Source organism: Rutidosis leptorrhynchoides, chromosome 8 (genome assembly GCF_046630445.1).
Source record: "Rutidosis leptorrhynchoides isolate AG116_Rl617_1_P2 chromosome 8, CSIRO_AGI_Rlap_v1, whole genome shotgun sequence".
In the NCBI taxonomy this organism is placed as follows: Eukaryota; Viridiplantae; Streptophyta; class Magnoliopsida; order Asterales; family Asteraceae; genus Rutidosis; species Rutidosis leptorrhynchoides.
This window is the reverse complement of record NC_092340.1, coordinates 69,393,922-69,419,285: the sequence shown is the minus strand read 5'-3', so window position 1 is coordinate 69,419,285 and position 25,364 is coordinate 69,393,922. Positions and strand designations below refer to the sequence as shown.

The 25,364-nt window shown below is 34.1% G+C and overlaps 1 protein-coding gene across 1 annotated transcript; it reads right to left on the bottom strand.

Annotated features, from left to right (window-relative positions):
* Positions 1–806: 806 nt before the first annotated feature.
* Positions 807–4,494, bottom strand: LOC139863513 (serine carboxypeptidase-like). The gene is made up of 10 exons (XM_071852139.1): positions 4,235–4,494; positions 3,958–4,126; positions 3,327–3,446; positions 3,088–3,231; positions 2,860–3,013; positions 2,489–2,574; positions 1,899–2,151; positions 1,677–1,810; positions 1,536–1,600; positions 807–941 (listed from the first exon to the last, which is right to left on the bottom strand). Exons 1-10 carry the CDS (start codon positions 4,492–4,494, stop codon positions 905–907), a joined length of 1,422 nt encoding a protein of 473 aa, XP_071708240.1. The 3' UTR covers positions 807–904.
* Positions 4,495–25,364: the final 20,870 nt, after the last annotated feature.

Here is a 25,364-nt window from a genome sequence, read left to right as displayed (position 1 = left end):
AAAAAAATGGAACACTGAACCTAAGGGTGCGTTTGTTTTCCTCTTAATGGAATGGTTCAGTGCTGAATGCTGAACAATTCAGCATTCAGTGCGTTTGTTTCTGACCTCTGCATGACATATGGTGTTGAATGGTTCAGAATTCAATGCTGAACCATTCAGAGATGAAGCACTCTCTTAACCATTAAAAGCCTAAAATTTCTGTAATTTTCTTCTCAAATCCTATCCTGGACACTTATCTAATAAGTGTATTGAATATTTTATTCATGTTACACTTTGATAAGGTAATTTTACTCACTTTATATTACAACAACAACAACAACAACAAAACCCAATACCACATAAGTGATGTATGGGGGAGGTGAGATGTAGACAATCCTTCCCCTATCCGAGAATAAAGACAAGTCATTTCTTCACCCAGAGTGAAACACTCTCAAAAGTAGAGAAAGTCATCTCTCTCTCTATTCGACGGATAAAAAGATTGCTTCCGAGAGGAACTCCGGCCTTTAAGTAGAAAAAAGTTTAAAAAGAAATAAAAATAATAAAATAAAAATAATTAGACGCCATGAAAATAGTAGAATCAAATTTCCATGAGTTTTAACTCATGCCTGAAATTTAATTTAGGCTCTAAGAGTCAGTTAAGTCGTCAATAAGAGTCACTTTATATTGTTCATTCTAAATGATTATCAAACAGCTTATTTTCATTCGAAACAAACTTTATTCAGAGACTTTTAATCATTCTAATTCTGAACCACAGCTATATCAAATTTCCATGAGCTATATCATTTCGTTTTATCACAAAACCTATTTGCAACATCAATTTCACTCAGCCATCTGCAACTGCCATGGACGCCAAACCGACAACCACAATCTGCACAGTTGTCTCCGTTGATCATACGAATTATTATTACAAACGAACGCTCCCGGAATCCTCTTTGCAATCACTGCACATTCACAAGAAATAGATTACAACCACTTCTAAACGCCTATTTCGTGTCCTCATGTCAATTTACAGCAACAGAAACAAATGTATTTGTTTTGGTGCTTTTTGATAGGGCTGCTAAGGCTTTGTTTGGTTGCTCTGCTCAAGATTTCTTTGATTTCGCCAAGATTCATCCTTTTTCATGTTGGTATTTTGTTACTCAACAATTTTGAGTTACCCATATGTGAAATTTGTTAAATTTAATTACTTTATGTTGTTTTCATTAGGTGTTCTTTGCATCTTTATATACTTTTATTATATTATTTTAGTCACTTTCTTTGTACTCGTTACATTCTGCATTTGTCTATCGTATGTTTACATTTATAAAGGAATATGTTTATATAGATATGGGATCATAATGTTGTCTCAAGTTGTTACAGCCTTATGCCTAGCTTTGTTGATGACATGGAGTAGTAAATAAATAGTATAAAAGATGAGATCTTTGTAACATATTGAATATATTGTTAGTGTAAATCTCTTTCAAATGTTTATTAATTAATCAGTTAGAGATGTGAAATCTTCTGTTTTGGAGACAATAAGTTTTCCATCCATCCACCTTTTTAACATCTTCAAAGAAGCCTTTGGTTGATCCATTGGTACCATATGTCCAGCCTCATGCACCTGATTCAGACAAAATATCAATTGTATGTAACCAAAAACAGCTTCTTAGTTATTATTCACACACACATACGCTGACCTTAAGGAAAGTGAGTGGGCCATAGTTCTTGAGTTCTCCAGCTTCTTTACCGTCTACTCGAAATGGAACAAATTTTGATGCTTTGAAATTTGATTGACCAGACCATTTCATGTCTCTAACCCATCTATAGTTCCCTGTATATTCACAGATCATGTTTAATGTTAATTTTTAAACACGGAGAAATAAATAAACATGATTTGAGGATCAATGAATGAATGTTACCGATCCAGTTGCAGGCGAAATCACATTCTCCAGCATATATACGCATTTTGATACCTTCTTCCAAAAGTTCCGGAAGGCCGCCTTCAAGGTGTCTCATGATGTCCGCCAGCAATGCGTGTTTCACCGCATCACTACACGACGCAAACCTTATATCTTGCGGTACCCCTAATGCCTTTTTCACTGATGGCTTGTTCAAAAATTTGTCAACGTTTTCTGTTATATTATAGCAATCGTGCCTCCTGATATCATATTTCTGCCATAAAATACGAAGTCAATTAAGTTCGTTTAAATTGCATTTTGATGATGTCAATGTTGTAAAAGGCGCCCGTCTTGGCCAACTAGTCGGTTTGGTGACTAGCCAGTTCAGTCCAGAAAATGAGAAAAACGTCTAATTAGTCGGTTAACATTAAAAAGCCAAGTCAAAGTCAGTTTTAGGGTGTGTTTTAAGATGTTTGAAATATATATGTTCCTAGAAGTCAACGTTAGTCAACACCCGACTCAACCAACTGGTGGTTACTAAGTCCCGACCGACTCATCTCCGTCTCACTACCTTTTCAACTTTGGAAGATGTAGGATATTTGAGTTCTTACACATATATGGCTAATGGAAAGAATATCTAGATAGATTTGTTGACATATTTCCACGGCTTTAAGGCAGCTCTCTTCACCATCAGTCCCTGGAACACAATATACTCAACTTTAAGGTCAATGAAATTCTGAAAATGTTTTTTAATTACTTTGATTGATTGTAGAAGGTTTAGTTCAGTGTTGCATAACTCGGGATTACTCGTCAAGTACTCGCCCCCTACTCGTTTTTTAGGGAGTTACGAGTATTCAGTCAAAACTCGGCCAAAACTGGGGATTACTCGGTGAGAAATCGGTCAAAGTCAAATTTGGTCAACATCCAAGCACTCCCCGAGTACTTATCGAGTAGCGAGTTTTGCAACCTTGGCTTAGTGTACCACATTTCTTGGCTGCCTTTTCACATTTCCGCACTATCTGATTAAGTCTTTTATAATCGGTCTCTTTAATCAAATTGTTTAAAAGAGCAAAATCAGTGTCTGCCTGCCCGAACTGAATTCCAGATACAGTCATACCATTTCCAATTGCAAGTCCCTGGTCACTTAATAACAATTTTATCAGTAAAAGTTTATAAAGTTAGAATTATAAGTAGTAGATTGTAACGTCACCTTTAGGTTTAAATGAATGCCTTGTTTGTTTTTGTTCCCGTGGTTTATACGAGAAGCCAAAGCTGGAACGTAGTGCCCTCCGTATGATTCTCCAGTTATGTAGAGGTCGTTTTTCACATAATCAGGGTGCTTTGTAAAGAACCCCTGTTATTTGTTTCACGTTTAAATATTATTATCTATTTATGTGTAGGAATTTTAGGTATGTTAAGAACAATAACTAATTAATAAGCAGCACAAACCTGCAAGAAATCATAAAGATCATTACTCACTCCTTTTTCATCGTGTCGAATGTCTTTATCGCTAGAACTGTAACTGAAACCAGTTCCAATAGGTTGGTCAATGTATATCATGTTGGCAACCTGTCATACCAGTTGAATTGTTACTGTTCACTTTTTTCATTCACCAAGGTTAGAAAAGTCGCGAGAAGAAGACGAGTCAACCAGAACTTTGAAATGACTAGTCAGTCGAGTTGGAAGTTGACTAACGTTGACTTTTAGTAATATATATATATATATATATATATATATATATATATATATATATATATATATATATATATATATATATATATATATATTGAAACATTTGTATATGACACAAAATCAGAGTTTAATAGTGAAATTTTGACCTAACTTGACTTTGACCGATTGTGACCGACTCAGCCAGACTCACACCAACTTTGACCTGATTTTTTAGTGTTGACCGACTAATTAGACGTTTTTGGGCGAAACAGGACGAGTTAGTCACAAAACCGACTAGGCGGCCAAGACGATGGACGTTTACAACACTGTCGATCTGTCATTCACTAATATTGTGATACAAATACAATACATATATACATACATATACATGGAATTGATTATAGCTGACCTTATCCCAACCGTATTTATTCCAGAGTAGAGATAAGTTTTTGGTGAAACGAAAGGGGCCATTTTCTTCAAAAAGAGCTATTGCGCTACTACAACCTGGTCCTCCGGTTAACCATATAACCACAGGATCATCTTTTCTGTGTCTCGATTGAAAGAAGTAGTAGAACATCCTACAAATTAACAAGAGTAATAAATAATACAGCTACAAGCCTACAATTTAAATTTGTCTATATATAGCGTGTTTAATTCGAACATATTATGGTGATAAAATTTGATACCTTCCACCTATAGTGTGTTTAATTCGAATATATCCAGTTGCATGAACAAGGTTAGGAATCGATGCACCTGATTGGCCAAGAACTGGAAGCCTTAATGGCTTCTCAACAATCCTATAATCCGATGCGTTTTTCTTAACATCAAGTTTTGGGTGCAGATTTAGATCCTTGATGAATTGTTTGTATCCTGTTCTTGTATAAAGTGAAGATGATGAAGGATCAATGAGGACAGAGAGAAAAAGGTAAATGAAAACTGGATTCATTATGGTTAAGTGTTGCTTTGTTTTTGGCTTCTGCAATGCGTGTATGAGCTTTAATTTAACGATTTATATAAGGTTGTTTTTTTTTTTTGTAAAAATTTCTATATTACTACTTCTATTCGCTACCCGTATTTTATGGATACCACTTATCCTTAAATCAGATATTGCTGTATATACAAGCAAATCAACAAATGGAAATACGTATACATAACCCAGTTAAGGCAAAATGCAAAATGCAAAATGCAAAATGCAAAATGCAAAATAACGATTTTTTTAAATAGTGTTTTTTAACAATGTTTGCAAAACTAGAAATATGAAAAAAAAAGTTTTACAAAAATAGGAAAACCGGAGTTTGAAACTCCGGTTTTGATAAATCCGGAGTTTCAAACTTCGGATTTGATCCTTTTTTCACACATCGCACTTTAGTATCAGTATATTATTCTGACACCGAAACTCTAAACCGGAGTCTGAAACTTCAGATTTGCAGAAAAAACATAAATAATAGAACTCAATTTATTGACTGATTCTTAGTCTTTTCACGCTCAGATTTGAAACGGTTTTACAGTTACTTATGCCATTTTTATCTTAAATGCAATATAAACATCACAAACAACACAACATTATTATTAGTAATTTGCAATAACAACAATTTTATTGATAACAATAACACGGTTAGTTTTTTTCAAATTAAATAAACATAATTAGAGTAAATTAGAAACAACACATAAAGTAGATGTAACACATAATTAAACCAGATGCAAGGGAAGAGCTTGCTGTTTCACAATTGCTTCATTTTTTATTCCATTTCATTCCTCTTCGTCGCAAAGATACTCGAATTTTCCTTTAGCTTCATTTTCTTTGAGCCACTCAAACACCTTTGAAATTGTCATCTGACTAACATCAACATTTAGGAACTGCTTTCTAGACCACTCATAGTACCACTGAAATTTTGGTGAAAACTTAGCATTCCAACAGACATCAATCTGAACAAGAATTGATGACATGTTTTCAATTTGAATTTTTGTTTGGAGAGGAGAGTGATACATCCATTTCTTCTAATGGATATCTGCTTATATAGACTAGTGTATCTTTAATAAACCGGCATTTTGAAAACCGACTTCAGTAAAAGCTGACAAACAGTGTAACAGTAACATATCTTTAATTGCTTTTTATAACATGTCTAAAACCTGACACCGGGTATTGTAACACCGGTTTAATTGCTTTTTCTGACATTTCTGAAATCGAACTTTAAAATGACGGGTTGTTGTAGATGTATGCTTATAAAAGTGAATTTTGATTGTTGCATAAACACATAACTAAAATGGATCCGAAATTTGTTTCATCCGAAATTTGTTTCAATTGACGTATATCATGGTTGTGATTTTGTATGGAATGATGATACAAAATTCACTGAAGGGCATAAAATGACGTTTGATAAAGTAGATGTTTACGGCTTTAATGGAGAAGTTGGTAGAGTTCCTTCGAGAAAAGTTACCAGAGAATTCAACTTCAATGGATATTTACTATTACACACAAGGAGTTGCTAAACCCGAACTAATGTGCTTTGATGAAGAATAGTATACATTAGTAGGGAAGCGTGTATACTTTCAGAAAAAATTGAGTTGTATGTTTTATTTGGAGTTTTTGAAGACACTAATCCGATACGATGTATGATAGTCATGGTGAATATTATCATGTGTGACAACCCGAAAATTTTTGACCAAATTTAAACTTAATCTTTATATGATTCCGATACGATAAGCAAAGTTTGTAATGTTGAGTCTCGAAAATTTTGGAACTATATTCATACATTCAATTACCCTTTTGACTATGCTCGACGATTCACAAACGAATATATAAATGGATATGAATATATATATGTATATATATATATATATATTATAACTTGAAAACGTTAACAAAGTATTAAATGTATAATATTTTAGATTAAACGTATTTGTCTCAATATATGCTTAATATATTCATCTACGGAATTAGAAGATAATACCAACGATTGAATTAGCAGATATTTCAACAATTATAAATCCCGTAAGTATTGTGATAAGTCTTTGTTGAGAGGTCCACCTTGATTTAAGAAATCTTTCCTTTTTGACTGTATTTGATATATAAATAACTTGCAATGTGTATAGAAAAAGTATTTATATATATTGTGTATATATATATTAAGGTTCGAAATTATTTTTGTAAACAATAGTAACACCCATTTATTGTTCCGTTTGATAAATAAATATCATATATAAATTTATATTTTTCTAAACGAAAGTATATATTTTACAATGTGATAATGCATAGAATTGAATTAGATATAAAACGTTTCGATATTATTAAATATATTTTAATAAACAACGAGGAGTTGATTTATAGAAGCAAATGACCAAATTACTAAAATGTATAAGTTATACTTTGAGTAGTATAGTTTATTGATAATTTAAGATTATATTTTGACAAAGGTATGAATCACGAAACGTAAAGTACAAGTTTTCTAAGCATACGAAAATGCATTCGAGAAATCGAAACTGAGACATTAGTCGAGCGTAAACGTACGAGTCATCGGACCAAAAATTAAAAGTCAACTATGCACGTGAATATAATATAATATATAATTAATTATTATATATATATTATAAAAATATGTCAACAAACAAAACAACAAAAAATTGTGAGCTGGATTTTGGGGCCATGCGATCGCATGAGAAATAGGCATAAAACCCATGCGATCGCATGGCAGTCAGGATTCAGAAACATTCTATAAATTGGCCAGTTTGCTCGACTTAGACACACACACATATCCTATATGTTACTCCCTCTGTTATATAATTATTTATATTATTATTATTATTATTATTATTATTATTATTATTATTATTATTATTATTATTATTATTATTATTATTATTATTATTATTATTATTATTATTATTATTATTATTAATCTTATTATTAATCTTATTATTATTATCAGTAGTATTAATATTATTAGTATTAGTATTATACATAAAATACTACGACGAAGTACTACTCAAATGATTTCAAACCAAGTTTTCAAATGAGTCAAAGCTAAGAAAACTATGGGTTATAGCTATGGAAGTTATAGGTAATGTTCATGGGTATTGTTCGCAAGTCAAACCTAGTGTTTATCATCTCTGTTGCGTCTACGTACTTTTCTGCAATATTGAATCGCAATATTGATACGTAAGCATTTATATCTTATTCTTTTATATATTCATTTATGGTATGTCTTTTCAAAAGAATGCAATGTTTACAAAATGTATCATATAGAGGTCAAAACCTCACTATGAAATCAATGAATGATGTATTCGTCCAAAGAGATTTGGAGGGATCGTCATAGTTGGTATCAGAGCTTGAGGTCATAGGGAACCAGAATTTGCATTAGTGTGTTTAACTGGTAATTGTTAGGATGCATTAGTGAGTCTGGACTATGATCGTATCTGTTTTTACCGAGTTTTGCTTATCATTTCATGTCAGAAATTACATGCTTATAATTCTTAAGTCTAGACACGTTTGCCTGCATTTATTGCATCAATAGTGTATAGACAAAATTCATATCTTAGCATATCTGCTAATTCATATCTTAGCGTATCTGTTACTGTAAACTTTTCCTGACATCTTTCAAAAATTTCTCCGTGATTTATGGAATTTTGGTATTATATATACATATGTAAATTAAGTGTTGAAGAATACCAATCTAAGTCCTATAATCTATTTCATATCAAAAAAATCAATTCCCTGATTATACAATATGGATCACGTATCTAGTTCAAATTCCTTAGATTCCGACAACTATTCCAATATGGATTTCCACTCGAGCTCCGAAAGCAGTGTGACCGGAATGGATTAACCAATTAGCCATCATCTATTCTGGATGAATTGGGGATGGGTTCGTAGTCTACTTAATCATTGGAGACAAGAAGAAGGCGATCCCTTCCATCCACCACATTGCCCTCTTGGCGATGAACCTGAAGCACTTACCGGTGAACCTATCCGAAACACCATTTTCTCTCTCATTTCCAGAATATCTCGTCATGATTATATACTATCTCAGATTCTGGATCTTATTCATCCACTTGTCCGAACCAACAACCACCCCGATGTAATAGAAGAAGTCAACGAGCTTCGCGCTCGGGTAGTGGCTTTAGAGAATATGGTGCAAAGTTTACAAGCACCAGCAGCATCACCGGCATCAACAGTACCACCATCATCAACACCAACAGCATCATTACCACCACCAACAACAACATCCGCATCCCACACCTCAACATCACAATCTGTACCTCGAACATCAATGTTATACGCACCATAGATACCAAGGAATACCAACAACAACAAACGATGAAGTATTGATTCATAACTTCATCAAAGAAATATTCTGTAAAGAATATGTAGTTTCTAAAAGTTTTAGAGATTATATATTCTAGTCCAAGTCGAAAACCAGATGAGATTAATATTATGTTAACTCATTAAATCCATAATTACGTCTAAAAGAAAATATATATGTAGGTATATTTTCATAAAGATTGTAACTAAGAAAATTCTTTTGTACAAAATGTTAATGGTGAGAATATTTTAACGGGTAGGTAATACCCGAGAGATATATAAATTCACAATTAATATGTTACATTCTTCGATTCTGATTCAACAAATCATCAACGATACTCACTACTTTCACAACGAGATATATTCTTTCATAGAAATCAAAATAACCATACTCATTCAAATTCAATTACATATTCTGATTTTAACATATCAGAATCCAAGTCGAGATATAATCGATATCATCACTCTTAGATTCCTATATCTTTCAAAGCTATACTTTGAATTCAAAACTGTGCTAGAACATCACTCCTATCCATAAAACCCAGAAAAATAATTATGTTATTCAAAATTCTAGAACATCATATGTATATTAATGATTACAATCTGTGTTCAAACCCTTCAAAATTCCTGAAGACACTTCAAATAATGAACAATCGAGATGATGATCCAACCACATGTTAACCGCAGTCTTGTACCTGAAAAACTCTCGAAACCAAATTAATAGTTTAACACGTATCCGTGTCAGATCCTTTGGCATTTATTAGCAAAAATAACTTTTCAATCCCTTTTAAGGTAGACAGTTTTGTCACAGCTCTAACAAATCAACTTCAATTGTTCATTCGAATAAGCCTTATTATAATGATTACCCCTTCATCATTGTTACTGGGGAACCCTTTATATCTCACCACATTAGCAGTAAACTTACCATCAATTTCATTGATCTTTAAGCCTCTCCGAAACATCACTATACTTATTGATTGAAACCCTATCATGTACTCATCTGCATCTTGTAATGGTAGTTACCATACCAAAAAGCTTGAATCATTATTCTCAAATCTCGCAGCAATTCTACGCCAACAGTTATATATATACATATAACGTCTACCTCCAAGACTTACATACTTCGAATGTGAAGTTTCTGAAAAACACCCTGAATTGCAAACTAGTTCTCGAAATTTTAAAAAATGCTGATGAAGCAGCAAAAACTGTAAATGACCTTAACAGCTAAAAGTTTGATGATAAAGAATAGTGTGTTGGCAAAGCTCAGAAAAAGAGAAGATTTGGTACTGAAAAACGGGTTGAGCAAATCCTGAAGGAGTCTGTGGACAAATCACAAAGACTAAACTTGTCTTCAAAGAATCCAAATGATTCAGTATCTACTGAAGTTATTAACGAATACCTTGCTCCTGACTCTAAACTTTTACGGACAAATCTTCTTCATCATCCTTCGATATTAGAAATTCTAAGATATTGTAGCGACCCCGACAAATCGTCAAGTGACGGCGTCGGCTACGTGGGTCCCATTACCTGATTATAAGTCTTTAAGATAACGTTTGACCAAAATATGTCGCCTTCATTTCAAAATAAAGATTGTTCCCAATGTTTACAAGAATTGTTCAACCAAAAGTTAAGTTACAAGGTTATAAGTACATTTGAAATCTAGGCGACACGGTTTAAAGTAAAGTCAAAAGACGCTCCAAATAATGCATGTATACTCGACATCCAATGCAAGTATCAAATAATGAGCGGAAGCATGTATCACATATCGTGCAAGACCTGAGAAAAACATAGAAATCTGTCAACGAAAACGTTGGTGAAATCATAGGTTTAAGTGAGTAAGTACAAGTGAACCACAAGATTTGCATCAATGAAATAATAGTAATACATTCCAAAAGTTTGTTTCACGAGCACCCAATTATCAAAGCTTAACATTCCTTCCATTGTATACCCCATCACTTAGTGCTAGAACAAACACTGATTCTCGAAAATATATTTCATCCGTAGACGGTAGCGAACCGTCAAAGATGAGGGTTGTCAACCCATATGGCCATATAACATAAATTCTCACTTACACCCGGCAAGTGTAACTAATGATAATCGAATTGAGGCTTTTTGTTCTAAACTCGTATGTAGAATGTTTGTTTTCCCGTTCTTGTGTTCACTTAGTTCAAAAGAATCGTTTATGTTTTCTCATCCCAAATATAAGTTCAAAAAGAGTAAAAGTGGGACTATGATCTCACCTTTGATTGCAAGAGTGAAATAGTACTTCAACAAGTAAACGTGCAAAGAACAATGCTAGTCTTGACCTAAACATATAGGTTGTATCAATAACGGTAAACACAAACGGTCAAAGATGTTCAATTAGTCCTATGGCTCGTTACGACTCGATTAATATAGCATGTGAATCAATTTGTCAAGTTTCATGCACGATACAAGTAGTTAAGTATGTTAGAACGATTGTATAATCGTTTGGTTAAGTTTGACTAAAAGTCAAACTTGGTCAAAGTCAAAGTCAACGGGGTCGGGTCGGGTGTCCGACAATTTTCTCATGATGAGAAGTCATATACGAGCATAATAGTCAAGTTTCATGTTAATCGGAGTTACGGTTAAGCGGGAAACATTTTGGGAGCGTTTAAAGACAAGAAAGTTGGCCTGGGCCATTTGCGCGGTGCGCAATGGGTTGCGCGGCGCGCACCCATGTGCAATACCAGGTCAGAACTCGACCAAGGGAACCATTTATTTGGTTTTTCTGATTTGCGCGGCGCGCAGGTGCACGCGCGGCGCGCATAACCTGGGGAATTGCTGATTGCAGAAAAATAACTTAAGTAACGAACCAAAACTCAAATTAACATATTTTATGAACCGAAAACATCCAAAATGCATACTATATATCGTTAGAAAGGTAATTTGACAAGGAAAACAACTAAGCACATTTCATCAAGCAATTCATCAATTTCAATAACCGATTTTCCGTCAAGTGATCATTAAGAATCCATTTTCAAAGTTTCAAGCTCATCAAATGCATTTTAAGTTTCGGGAATCCAATTCACACATGTGATATGCCGTTTTGAAGGTAATCAAACACACATTGCAACTAAACACTTATCAACAACAATTCATAGCATTTGATGCACCAAAAGTTCATATAAAGCTTATCAAACCCTAATCCAAAATCACCAAAATCACTAATCAAGTTTATGAAGTTTTACAAATCAACCTACACATCAAATTGAAGCTAGTGACACTAGGAACACATCTAATACTTGCACTTTAACATATTAACAACATTTAAGCATCCAAATCATAAATCAAACACACCAAACTTTCAAGTTCATGCTAGTTATCAAAAATAACGAAATCGAACATATAAATCATATATTCATGTTAGACTTGAGCCATAGACACTAATTAACAACTTTATAAGTTAAAAACATCAAGAACACAAAAATCTAGTGATTTTAGAAAGTTACCCAAACGAGATGAGGTTGGTATGAAATCGAAGAGGAAGATGCAAGGATTCCAAATATGTAATTTGTTTGGATTGAAGCTTGATCGATTTAAAATGGATGATGATTTCTTGTTTGAAGATTTGAGAGAATTCTTGAAAGTGTTAAAAGAAAATGAAAATGAAAATGGAAGGGAATGGGGAGGTGGGTGTTGACTAGTCAAAAGCTAGTCACATCTTTGCTCCCTTGGCGAAACTAGTCCCTCGAGTTTGTTGTCGGGTGCGGGAATTAACCAAACGAAATATTTTAAAACGTTAGAGTAAACGAGTGATGTTATAATTTAATAACGAGAATATTATGAACGTTAGTTAACGAAAGATGCCAAATTAAATGACGAAAGATATTATTTAAAAACAAAAAAGACGGTGTTAAAATAAATTTAACGGAAAAACGCGGGATGTTACATTATCCACACCTCAAAAGAAATTTCGTCCCGAAATTTAGTTGGAAGTAGTAGTCGATATCTCTTACTCGAGACTTTACGTTGTTCATGACATGAATAAGTGTAGGTACGTCCTTGAGTGTTCTCATGAATTTGGATAGTCAGGGTTTTACGTTGTATTAAGGTTTGGTTTTACGATCCCCGGTTTCAACTGGTTTTCCTATGAAGAGAAGTTTGTCATCGATAGTTGGTGTATCTAGCAGGATTGCACGTTCCTGTTCCGCAGGACACGTTTCTAAGTTTGTTACACGAAATGTAGGGTAAACGGAAACTTAATTTAGTCGGAAGTTCTAAACGGTAGGAAGCGGTTCCAATACGCCCCAAGGTTTCAAAAGGTTCGATATTGCGGATATAGCCTTTCTCGATTTCCCAAAATGGATTACACCTTTCCAAGGTGCGGTTTCTCAATATTACGCGGTTACACACTGGGATTTGTGAGGTTTTCATCTAAGTTTGGTATAACTCTTTTGGCGACTACGGATCGTCTCGAGCCCTCCTCGGATTTGAATGATCTCAATTGTTGTTTCTTGATGGAGTTCAGATTTCGGTGGTTGATGCTTTGGTTAAATGAACAGGGGTATGACATTAGCGGTCATATAGGGTTTCGAAAAGTGCGCGTGAACACACGAGTGGTAACTACTGTTGTAAGAGTGATCTACTAAAGGTGACAATACGAGTTTGTGACATGTCTTTCCAAGACGTAAATCGTTCGTTTGCTCGGTTCGTCAGTTTGTGGGTGGTACGCGGTACTCATGTCTAAGCGGGTTCCCAAGGTTTCTTGTAACACTAGAAGTGAAACGAGTATTTCGATACAGGATAAATGACAAAGATACACCGTGTTGGTGTAGAATCTCTTAAGATATGTTTGAACAAGTCAGTTAGGGTTCGAAAAATGTTCGTTAGGACTATTCACCCTCGTGGCGAATACTAATGTAATATAAGGAGTTTCTCTATTCATGGAGAAATGTTACAAGGAGTTTCCTTAAACGGAAATGCGAGCGATAAAGATAGGAGTGAAATGAGGACCTAGAATAGGATGAGCTTACATCTCGAGGTTGCCATAACGTGCCTCTAGTTGTCAAAAGTTGAAGTCTGAAAGAGAAACGAGGTAGTACACGTAGTTGTATAGTTCGAGGTTGAACAATAGTTGACCGATTATCAGGAACACAAGGGCGTTAAGTCAAAGAAGAGTGAAGTATCGTTGGATTGTGTGTTATCTTAAATTCCAGTAATATCAGACAGTAACGGTGAAATAACAGAGGTATGTGTGTGGTACGTGATGACGAGAAAGTTGATCGGATCTACAGTCTAGTATTCGAATTCTTCGTGCAAAATAACGAATTTTAGTTACGTTAATTTTTGAGTCGAGAGAGTATGCCTTTCGGCGTTCAAGTAGAAATATTTCCATGTTTGAGTTCCATCTGTTGCTATACGATTTTAACTAGAATTGTTGGTGTGAAGAATCACGCTCAAGGTTCGAACACGGAGAGGTTTAAAGTTTTCCTTAGTGAGTTAACGATTTTAAAAGTCGTGTAACACGAGAAAAGTCAGAAATGAATCTTCGGTGAAAACAGACGAGATCTAAGATTTTAGGAATGCAAGTCTGAGTTGGGAGAGTTTCCTAATTACATGTGGCTTGATTTCGAGATTGATTGTAATGCCTTGACCATTAACATCATGGTCTAGAAAATTGGACTTCGTTCAACAGAAATTCTCACTCGGAGAATTTGGTATAAAGTTGCTCTTTTCTCAAAAGTTCGAGCGTAAGATGGTGATGTTGTTCGTTTTCCTTCTTTACTTAAATAAGTTAAGATGTCATCTATAAATACGATAACAGATTTGTCTAGATAAGTTGCATACGTGGTTTAGGAGGTTCATGAATACGGACAGAGTCCTAAATAAATCAAACGGTACTAAGAGAGATTTACAACTAACGTTGCGAGTTCAGAAAATGGCTTAGGAGACATCGTCTCCCTTAACCCCCAATTGACGATAACCGGAACGGAAGTCGATTTGGAATACAAGGGATCCACGCAAATAATCAGGAGGTAATGGATACGAGGAAGAGGGTATCGGTTTCCAACCGAAAATTACTTAGTTCACAATATTCTATACATAACTATAGGGGAATAATTTCTCCTTAACGAATAGGTTCTGAGCTCCCTAGTTCTATAGGTGTCAAGTCAAAAGTCTTAACGTATATCCTCCAATAAAATTTATAGGCACACAATATTTTCCGTTGGTCACTTAAATTGCCTAAGTAGTGTCTAGGGGAAAAAGGTGAAGTGCAAAGAGTATGAGTCAGAGCCTTGTTTATAAAACGTCTAACGGTAACCGAATCGAATAAACATGAAACGTGAGAATTTCGAGAAGAGACATACCCGTGACTAGTCCATCGTCGTCTCGGGCATCCTAGGCGTTGATGTTGAAAGTTTAACGGCGTGCGTTGGGGTTGATTTTCTTATTTGGGCATTCATTCCTAAAATGACCCGTTTGACCACATTCAAAGCAAGCACCCGTCCTGTGTGCGTTGGGCATCATTCGAGCGACGGGGGTGGTACTTCCACAACGTTTGGCGACGTGACCACTTCCTTGGCGCCGGTGGCGAAACCTGCCACATCCTTCAAAGTGATGCTTGTGGCATTCGTTACAAAAAGGTAGTTTTCCGGCATAGCCTTTCTTGTCGTTGGAGGTGAAAGGCTTCTTGGCGGGGTTGTTGTTATTGTTGTGGTTGCTAAATTGAGAGGCTCCCCATGTTCTTTTGTTGTTACTCGGGTGGTTCTCGACCATTGGTGCCGGTGCTTCTATTTCATTCACCGTTTCCAAAGTTTGGTGGGCCTTTGCTAAAGCCTCTTGTAGGTTAGTGGGTTGGGATGTCATTACCCCGTGTTGAATGCTCTTAGGGAGGCCATCCATGTAAAGTTCGACTCTTAGGGATTCGGGAGTCATGAGATTGGGACACATTGAGGCTAGTTCGGTAAACCGTTGATTATAAGCTTCGAGGTCATTCCCGACCGTTTTTAAATTCCTTAGACCCTGTTCGAGCCTTCGAGTCTCGTCGCGCAGAAAATATTCGGTGATCATTCTTTCTCTTAATTCGGTCCATGAGAGTGTGTGGGCTTCATCAATACCCACCGATTGTACGTACTTGTTCCACCACGAAAGAGCAATGCCGGTGAAAGTGAGGGTGGAAAACTTGACCTTATCTTGGTCTCGACAACCGCTTGTGTTAAAAACGGTCTCCATTTGTTCAAACCATCGGGCGAGAACAACCGGTCCTCCGGTTCCATCGAAAGTGGGAGGGTTGTACTTCATGAAGTTCTTGTAGGAGCAACCTTCGCTTGAATTACCGGCTCCACGATTGGTGTTGTTGGAAAAGTGATCGGCCACGGCCGTACCCACGGCGGTGGTTATCATTCGTTGAAGAGCTTGTTCTAGAGTTTCGAGAGGGGTATTGTGTTGACCTTGGTGAGCCATTGTTCCTTCATGACACAAGAATATCGTTGATTAGTATTCCTAACAATACTAACCGTGATATGGAATAAGGATAGAGAGAAAATTTTTCCTTGACTCGCCTTAAATTCTTTATGTCATAATGTCGGAACGTCCATGTGAATCACCGTAATATAATCCCGGAAATTATATTACCCTGATTCTCATGTGCATTTAACATTACTTCATAAAGTCAAGGTGGCGCGTCAACAAAATTTATCAACGTAAGATCAAGATCGAATACGAGTTAGATATGATAGAAGAGTTCGAGTATAAATGCACAAATAGTCAAGTAATTCCTACTTTAGTCTATATGCCGGTTGTAGTCTAGATTCACCTATGTACCCTATGACTCGGGGTGGACACAAATGAACTCTAAATCCCTACAACCAAGGCTCTGATACCACTTGTAGCGACCCCGACAAATCGTCAAGTGACGGCGTCGGCTACGTGGGTCCCATTACCTGATTATAAGTCTTTAAGATAACGTTTGACCAAAATATGTCGCCTTCATTTCAAAATAAAGATTGTTCCCAATGTTTACAAGAATTGTTCAACCAAAAGTTAAGTTACAAGGTTATAAGTACATTTGAAATCTAGGCGACACGGTTTAAAGTAAAGTCAAAAGACGCTCCAAATAATGCATGTATACTCGACATCCAATGCAAGTATCAAATAATGAGCGGAAGCATGTATCACATATCGTGCAAGACCTGAGAAAAACATAGAAATCTGTCAACGAAAACGTTGGTGAAATCATAGGTTTAAGTGAGTAAGTACAAGTGAACCACAAGATTTGCATCAATGAAATAATAGTAATACATTCCAAAAGTTTGTTTCACGAGCACCCAATTATCAAAGCTTAACATTCCTTCCATTGTATACCCCATCACTTAGTGCTAGAACAAACACTGATTCTCGAAAATATATTTCATCCGTAGACGGTAGCGAACCGTCAAAGATGAGGGTTGTCAACCCATATGGCCATATAACATAAATTCTCGCTTACACCCGGCAAGTGTAACTAATGATAATCGAATTGAGGCTTTTTGTTCTAAACTCGTATGTAGAATGTTTGTTTTCCCGTTCTTGTGTTCACTTAGTTCAAAAGAATCGTTTATGTTTTCTCATCCCAAATATAAGTTCAAAAAGAGTAAAAGTGGGACTATGATCTCACCTTTGATTGCAAGACTGAAATAGTACTTCAACAAGTAAACGTGCAAAGAACAATGCTAGTCTTGACCTAAACATATAGGTTGTATCAATAACGGTAAACACAAACGGTCAAAGATGTTCAATTAGTCCTATGGCTCGTTACGACTCGATTAATATAGCATGTGAATCAATTTGTCAAGTTTCATGCACGATACAAGTAGTTAAGTATGTTAGAACGATTGTATAATCGTTTGGTTAAGTTTGACTAAAAGTCAAACTTGGTCAAAGTCAAAGTCAACGGGGTCGGGTCGGGTGTCCGACAATTTTCTCATGATGAGAAGTCATATACGAGCATAATAGTCAAGTTTCATGTTAATCGGAGTTACGGTTAAGCGGGAAACATTTTGGGAGCGTTTAAAGACAAGAAAGTTGGCCTGGGCCATTTGCGCGGTGCGCAATGGGTTGCGCGGCGCGCACCCATGTGCAATACCAGGTCAGAACTCGACCAAGGGAACCATTTATTTGGTTTTTCTGATTTGCGCGGCGCGCAGGTGCACGCGCGGCGCGCATAACCTGGGGAATTGCTGATTGCAGAAAAATAACTTAAGTAACGAACCAAAACTCAAATTAACATATTTTATGAACCGAAAACATCCAAAATGCATACTATATATCGTTAGAAAGGTAATTTGACAAGGAAAACAACTAAGCACATTTCATCAAGCAATTCATCAATTTCAATAACCGATTTTCCGTCAAGTGATCATTAAGAATCCATTTTCAAAGTTTCAAGCTCATCAAATGCATTTTAAGTTTCGGGAATCCAATTCACACATGTGATATGCCGTTTTGAAGGTAATCAAACACACATTGCAACTAAACACTTATCAACAACAATTCATAGCATTTGATGCACCAAAAGTTCATATAAAGCTTATCAAACCCTAATCCAAAATCACCAAAATCACTAATCAAGTTTATGAAGTTTTACAAATCAACCTACACATCAAATTGAAGCTAGTGACACTAGGAACACATCTAATACTTGCACTTTAACATATTAACAACATTTAAGCATCCGAATCATAAATCAAACACACCAAACTTTCAAGTTCATGCTAATTATCAAAAATAACGAAATCGAACATATAAATCATATATTCATGTTAGACTTGAGCCATAGACACTAATTAACAACTTTATAAGTTAAAAACATCAAGAACACAAAAATCTAGTGATTTTAGAAAGTTACCCAAACGAGATGAGGTTGGTATGAAATCGAAGAGGAAGATGCAAGGATTCCAAATATGTAATTTGTTTGGATTGAAGCTTGATCGATTTAAAATGGATGATGATTTCTTGTTTGAAGATTTGAGAGAATTCTTGAAAGTGTTAAAAGAAAATGAAAATGAAAATGGAAGGGAATGGGGAGGTGGGTGTTGACTAGTCAAAAGCTAGTCACATCTTTGCTCCCTTGGCGAAACTAGTCCCTCGAGTTTGTTGTCGGGTGCGGGAATTAACCAAACGAAATATTTTAAAACGTTAGAGTAAACGAGTGATGTTATAATTTAATAACGAGAATATTATGAACGTTAGTTAACGAAAGATGCCAAATTAAATGACGAAAGATATTTTTTAAAAACAAAAAAGACGGTGTTAAAATAAATTTAACGGAAAAACGCGGGATGTTACAGATATTATCGTATCTTTCATTATAAATATCCTCGATATTTCTGAAGATATTTTCATAACTATCCTTATCTGAAATCATTTATCTCCTCGCGCTATCTGTGTTACATCATAAAGGAAACTGTTTTAGATTCTGAAAAATTCGAATTAAAAATTTGAATGTTTTTCGAAGTAATGTTGGAAATTGAAGCATGAGTTAGTATAATATAATGACACTTGATCAACGTGATTATATTACAGTAACTCATGCTGAGTTTTTAATGAAACATGATGATTCACAGACTATAACGTCATCATGTGCCATGATACATGACTCTTACATTCTATCTAATCTATAAACATATCAAGAACATATTTTCTTGATAATCCTATCTTTCCTTTGAATTCTGGTAATTTGACAAGTCAGATTGTGCTATTACCATTTCTTTCATAGAACATTAGTCATGTTCATCCGAAACTTCATACCTACAAATTCTGGACCATTGCTTACTTCACACGAGGGTTGAGAAGAGAAGATAAAAGCATGAAGCTTCGAAGTAGCAATGAGGGTATAAATCACAGCAAATTGGAGAGAGTATTAACTGTGGATGTCAATGATTATAGAAAGACAGAAGCAGAGACATCGAAATATAAGGAAAGATATAAAACCCAACAACAACTCAGAAATTACAAACCGTATATATCGATGCATATAGAAATATAAAGACATGGGAGAACTAAAAACACTATAAAACCAAGAGTATAATAGAAGTAAATAGATTCTTCCGGCGGCAGATGAAAAAGAAGAATGACAGATATGAATGTTAGAAGTATATCGAGAACCAGAACTGGATGGAGCATATTGACGAATGATTCAAAGTATGAATTAAAGGAGAAAGAATAGAAGGTGTGAATTATAAGGAAATAAAGGGGGTGGATTTATAGTAAAATATCCGACAGAGCAATCAAAATAGATGATCTCATTTAAAGCGGATCATAAATTCCTTAATTACTGAAGAATCAAATCTTATTAAGATTTTCTCCAAATCTCTTGAACTTCGGAAATCAATCCTATCTACGTCAAAAGATATGACGAATCTACATTTATTCATTTCACTCTTTTGTGATAGCTTCACTTATACTCTTCGCGTAATCAAATTGTTTATTCTATATTACTTGATGATGATAAAACTCTAATTTTTAGCTCGTATGCGTCATGAAAACATAATTATTGTCAGCCATGACCATCCCAATCAAATTTCGGGCTGAAATTTATTTAACGGGTAGGTACTGTGACAACCCGGAAATTTTTGACCAAATTTAAACTTAATCTTTATATGATTCCGATACGATAAGCAAAGTTTGTAATGTTGAGTCTCGAAAATTTTGGAACTATGTTCAGACATTCAATTACCCTTTTGACTATGCTCGACGATTCACGAACGAATATATAAATGGATATGAATATATATATATATATATATATATATATATATATATATATATATATATATATATATATATATATATATATATATGTGTATATATATATTATAACTTGAAAACGTTAACAAAGTATTAAATGTATAATATTTTAGATTAAACGTATTTGTCTCAATTTATGCTTAATATATTCATCTACGGAATTAGAAGATAATACCAACGATTGGATTAGTAGATATTTCAACAATTATAAATCCCGTAAGTATTGTGATAAGTCTTTGTTGAGAGGTCCACCTTGATTTAAGAAATCTTTCCTCTTTGACTGTATTTGATATATAAATTGTGATGACCCGGAAATTTTCGATCAAATTTAAACTTTAATCTTTATATATATCCGACACGATAAGCAAAATCTGTAATGTTGAGTCTCGAAAGTTTTGAAACTATATTTCTGTAATCAAATATCCTTTGACCATGCCAAACGATTCACGAACAATTATGTGTAAATAAATATATATATACATATGCATATGTCTGATTTTAAGTTGAGTTATATTAATGAAACATTGAACGGATTAGTTATTATGAATATAAGATATGAGATCTATTTTATGAATTTGGAAATGCTATCAAGGTATTGAATGAATTATACTTTACATGAATGTATTTGTTCGATGTAAGTTTATCGACGAGATTAAAAGATAATATCAAATTATTGAATTATCAGATACATTGAATTATGATTAAGAGTATCTGTTAGGAGGTCCACTTTAAATTAGGTAACCCTTATTATTAACCGTATTCGGAAAATGGTAAAGTGAGTTATAAGTAAAGACAAATGTGTCAATTAACGGGAACTAGCCAAATGTTAGTGGAGTTTTCTGTTCGACTTTCTATATAAACGTTAACTAGTTAACCTTCCTATTATTTAGAGTGAAAGTGAAACTTTGGGAATATAGTTATATTATTTAGAAAGTTTAAGGAAAACAAACTAAACGTTGACGCATAAGGAAATTATATTTTTTTAAAGTATAAACGTTATAGGATATAATATTATAAACGATCTTCAAATATACTTTGAAATATAATTAAAATCTAAATATTTTATTAAAGTATTTCAAACCTATATATTATAAATATATTTTAATTTAGTCAAAAGACGTTTTGGTTTAAGCTAATGTCATTAAATATACTTCGATAACTAACGAGACTATGATTTATAAAAGGAAATGACCAAAACACTCAAAAGATTAAGTTACACTCTGAGTGGGTTAGTTTTTAATTAATTTAAGTCTAGTTATTAATATAGGTACATGTCACAAAATGTTTAATTTAAAATAAAATATTTTGACAAACAACGAGACTTGGATTTATAGAAGTAAATGACCACAATGCTCAACTTTATAAGTGATATTTTTATAAAGGTAATTTATTGTTATGTAAGTCTAATTTTTGTAAAAGGTACACGTCGCGTAATATAAAGGGCTAGTTTTCTAAACGTACGAAAGTGCGCCCGAAAAACGGAAAGTGGTACATGAGTTGTGAGACCACGACCGTGTCATTTTTGTAAAAATTATATTTTTACCATGAGCATAAATATAATATAATATTTAATTAATTCTAAAGATTAAATATATTATATATTAAATAATATTTATATATATGTTATAAACGTGCATATGTGAATTGGAATATGAAAGTGTCGGCAAGGAGGGTTAGGTGAGTTAAATGAGTTTATATGTCGATCGATTTGAGCACACTCATATCATTCTTTCATGTCACATACTCCGTAATATTATTATTTATTTTATATTATGATCATTATTTTTGATATTAAGATTATTAATATTAATCTTATTAATATTAGTATTAGTATTATTAGGAGCAATATTATTAGTATTATTACACATAAAATATTACGACGAGGTCATGAACGAATTATTTCAAAATGTGTTTTTCGAGTGGGATAGGGCTAAGGAAATTATGGGTTATAGCTATGGAAGTGATGGGAATGGTTCATGGGTATGCTCGTGAGGTCAACCTAGTGTTTATCATCTCCGTTGCGTTTATGAACCTTTCCTACAATATTGAACCTCAATATTGATACGTGAGTACTCCTAAATTTATTTTTACATATTAATAGTGTATCCCTGACTAGTGCTCGAGAAAATAGGATCATGCATGCTTGTACATTTGATATTGCCCTTAGATAGGTTATGTTGAATCTTAAAGGTTGTTATACTATGGATGAAATAAGGTATAAGATATGCATGTCATTGGAAAGCTAGCGAAAAATTAAGAACTTTTCATTTAGATATCGAATGGATTCGATGAACGGTGAGAAAGTTTTGAATTAAACACTTAATTTCGTAATTAAGATTGCTAATGATAATTAGTGAACTAAATTTTTGGGTAATAAAAAGTGGTTATTTGGATTCTACTCGTCGAGTAGATGAATTTTCATATAAAGCACGTCTCGTTTCGTTGAACGGTTGTCAAGTTATGGATAAAATAAATTTTGTAAATTTTTATGAAACGTCGATACGGAAACTGAAATTCTCGCTGACCTGCATTGTTTCAGATTAAAACAAAAATACCAATAAATTCTTTGCTGTAAGGTCTAACAAACGACTCTGTCCGTTTGTCAATTCGAGTCTCGACGATTTTTCTAAAAATCGTCAAAGTTGACTGTTTGTTCACATTTTAAAATTCTAAAAAGAGCTGGAACTTTTTATTAAAAATGTCAGTTTTGTATCAGTTTCCATGGTCGACCTGATGTGTGTTTACTTTTGCCAAAAATCATGTTATATCTTTGTGGTAACGAGAAATTGAAGGCTTTGACCGCTTGTCAATCCGAGTTTCGAGGAATTTTCTAAAAATCTCCAAAGTAGGCTACTCGGTCACTTTTGTAAATTTATTAAAGCTAAAAAATTAACTTTGAAACGCCGAAACCGCGTTGGCAACTACGAGTTGTCTAGATTTAGTTTACTTCTGTAAAAATTTATGCTTAATCTTTTTGGTAATGTGTAACTTTTATCTTTGGCCGTTTATCAATCGGAGTTTCGATAATTTTTCTAAAAATCGCTGAAGTGGTCGTTTAGTCATGTTTGACCGAAAAAAATCATTTTTGTATAAGTTATTGTATTTTTGCATGCGACCTCGTTTTTACTTTAACCTTTGACTTTTGACCTTGAACTTTGACTTTTCCCGTTAACTTTTCAGTTAATTTTTTCGTGTTGACTTTCTCTAAATACTAAAATACTATTTTATGATTATGATACCATTTGTGTTACGTTGTTTCACACGTCACCTTTTACTAGAATTTTAAATGAGCATGGGTAATATAACATGTTACTATACTGTTGAGTCAGACTCGAGCATTAGGATTGTGGTACACTATGACTTGGCCTAAATTGTTAGACAAATATTGACCGTCATATAAATATATATAATTAATATAGGTTCGTGAATCCAAGGCCAACCTTACACTTGTTCGATGATGTTATATGTATTTTTACTACAAAATACAGTATGGTGAGTTTCATTTGCCTTTTTACCCTTTATATTTTTGGGACTGAGAATACATGCGCTTTTATAAATGTTTGACAAAATAGACACAAGTAATTTAAACTACATTCTATGGTTGAATTATCGAAATCGAATATGCCCCTTTTTATTAAAGTCTGGTAATCTAAGAATTAGGGAACAGACACCCTAATTGACGCGAATCCTAAAGATAGATATATTGGGCCTAACAAACCCCATCCAAAGTACCGGATGCTTTAGTACTTCGAAATTTATATCATGTCCGAAGGAGGATCCCGAAATGATAGGGGATATTCTTATATGTATCTAGTTAATGTCGGTTACCAGGTGTTCACCATATGAATGATTATTTTTGTCTCTATGCATGGGACGTATATTTAAGAGAACTGGAAATGAAATTCTTGTGGTCTATAAAAATGATGAAAATAAATGATTATGATAAACTAATGAACTCACCAACCTTTTGGTTGACACTTGAAAGCATGTTTATTCTCAGGTTTGAAAGAGATCTTCCGCTGTGCATTAGCTGATTTTAAAGATATTACTTGGAGTCATTCATGACATATTTCAAAAGACGTTGCATTCGAGTCGTTGAAGTTCATTAAAGATTATATTTAAGTAGATGACAGATTAGGTCATTTATAGTTTGGATATTATGAAATGGTATGCATGCCTGTCAACTTTCGATGTAAATGAAAGCTTTTCTTTTAAAACGAATGCAATGTTTGTAAAATGTATCATATAGAGGTCAAATACCTCGCGATGTAATCATATGTTATTGTATTCGTCCTTATGGATTGGGACGGGTCATCTCATGTGGTATCAGAGCGGTGGTCTTAGCGAACCAGGTCTTGCATTAGTGTGTCTAACTGATAGTTGTTTAGATGCATTAGTGAGTCTGGACTTCGACCGTGTCTGCATGTCAAAAGTTTTGCTTATCATTTAGTCGGAAATCATCTACCTACCATCCTTAGGAAATTACCTGATTATCATTCTTTAGTCTATACGCGTTTTCTTGCATTTATTGCATAATAGTGTATAGACGAAATCTTATCCTGGCATATCTGTTACTGTGAACTTTGACTGACATCTTTCAAAGTTTCTTCCGTAATTTATGGGATTTTGATAATATATATACATATGTAAATTATGTATTGAAGAATATCAAATCTAATTCCTATAATCTATTTCATAACAAAATTCTTTCCCTAATCATACAAGATGGATCCCTCAACCAGTTCGAACTCCTCAGATTTCGATAGCTA

Bases quoted from the DNA above. Each gene is read 5' to 3' on its own strand.
- LOC139863513 (XM_071852139.1), bottom strand. From the start codon at position 4,494: ATGAATCCAGTTTTCATTTACCTTTTTCTCTCTGTCCTCATTGATCCT. The intron at 2,575-2,859 runs GTACACTAAGCC...ATTGTGTTCCAG, and splicing joins AAAGGCAGCCAAGAAATGTG to GGACTGATGGTGAAGAGAGC. The intron at 2,152-2,488 runs GTAAGAACTCAA...ATTTTATGGCAG, and splicing joins TTTCCATTAGCCATATATGT to AAATATGATATCAGGAGGCA.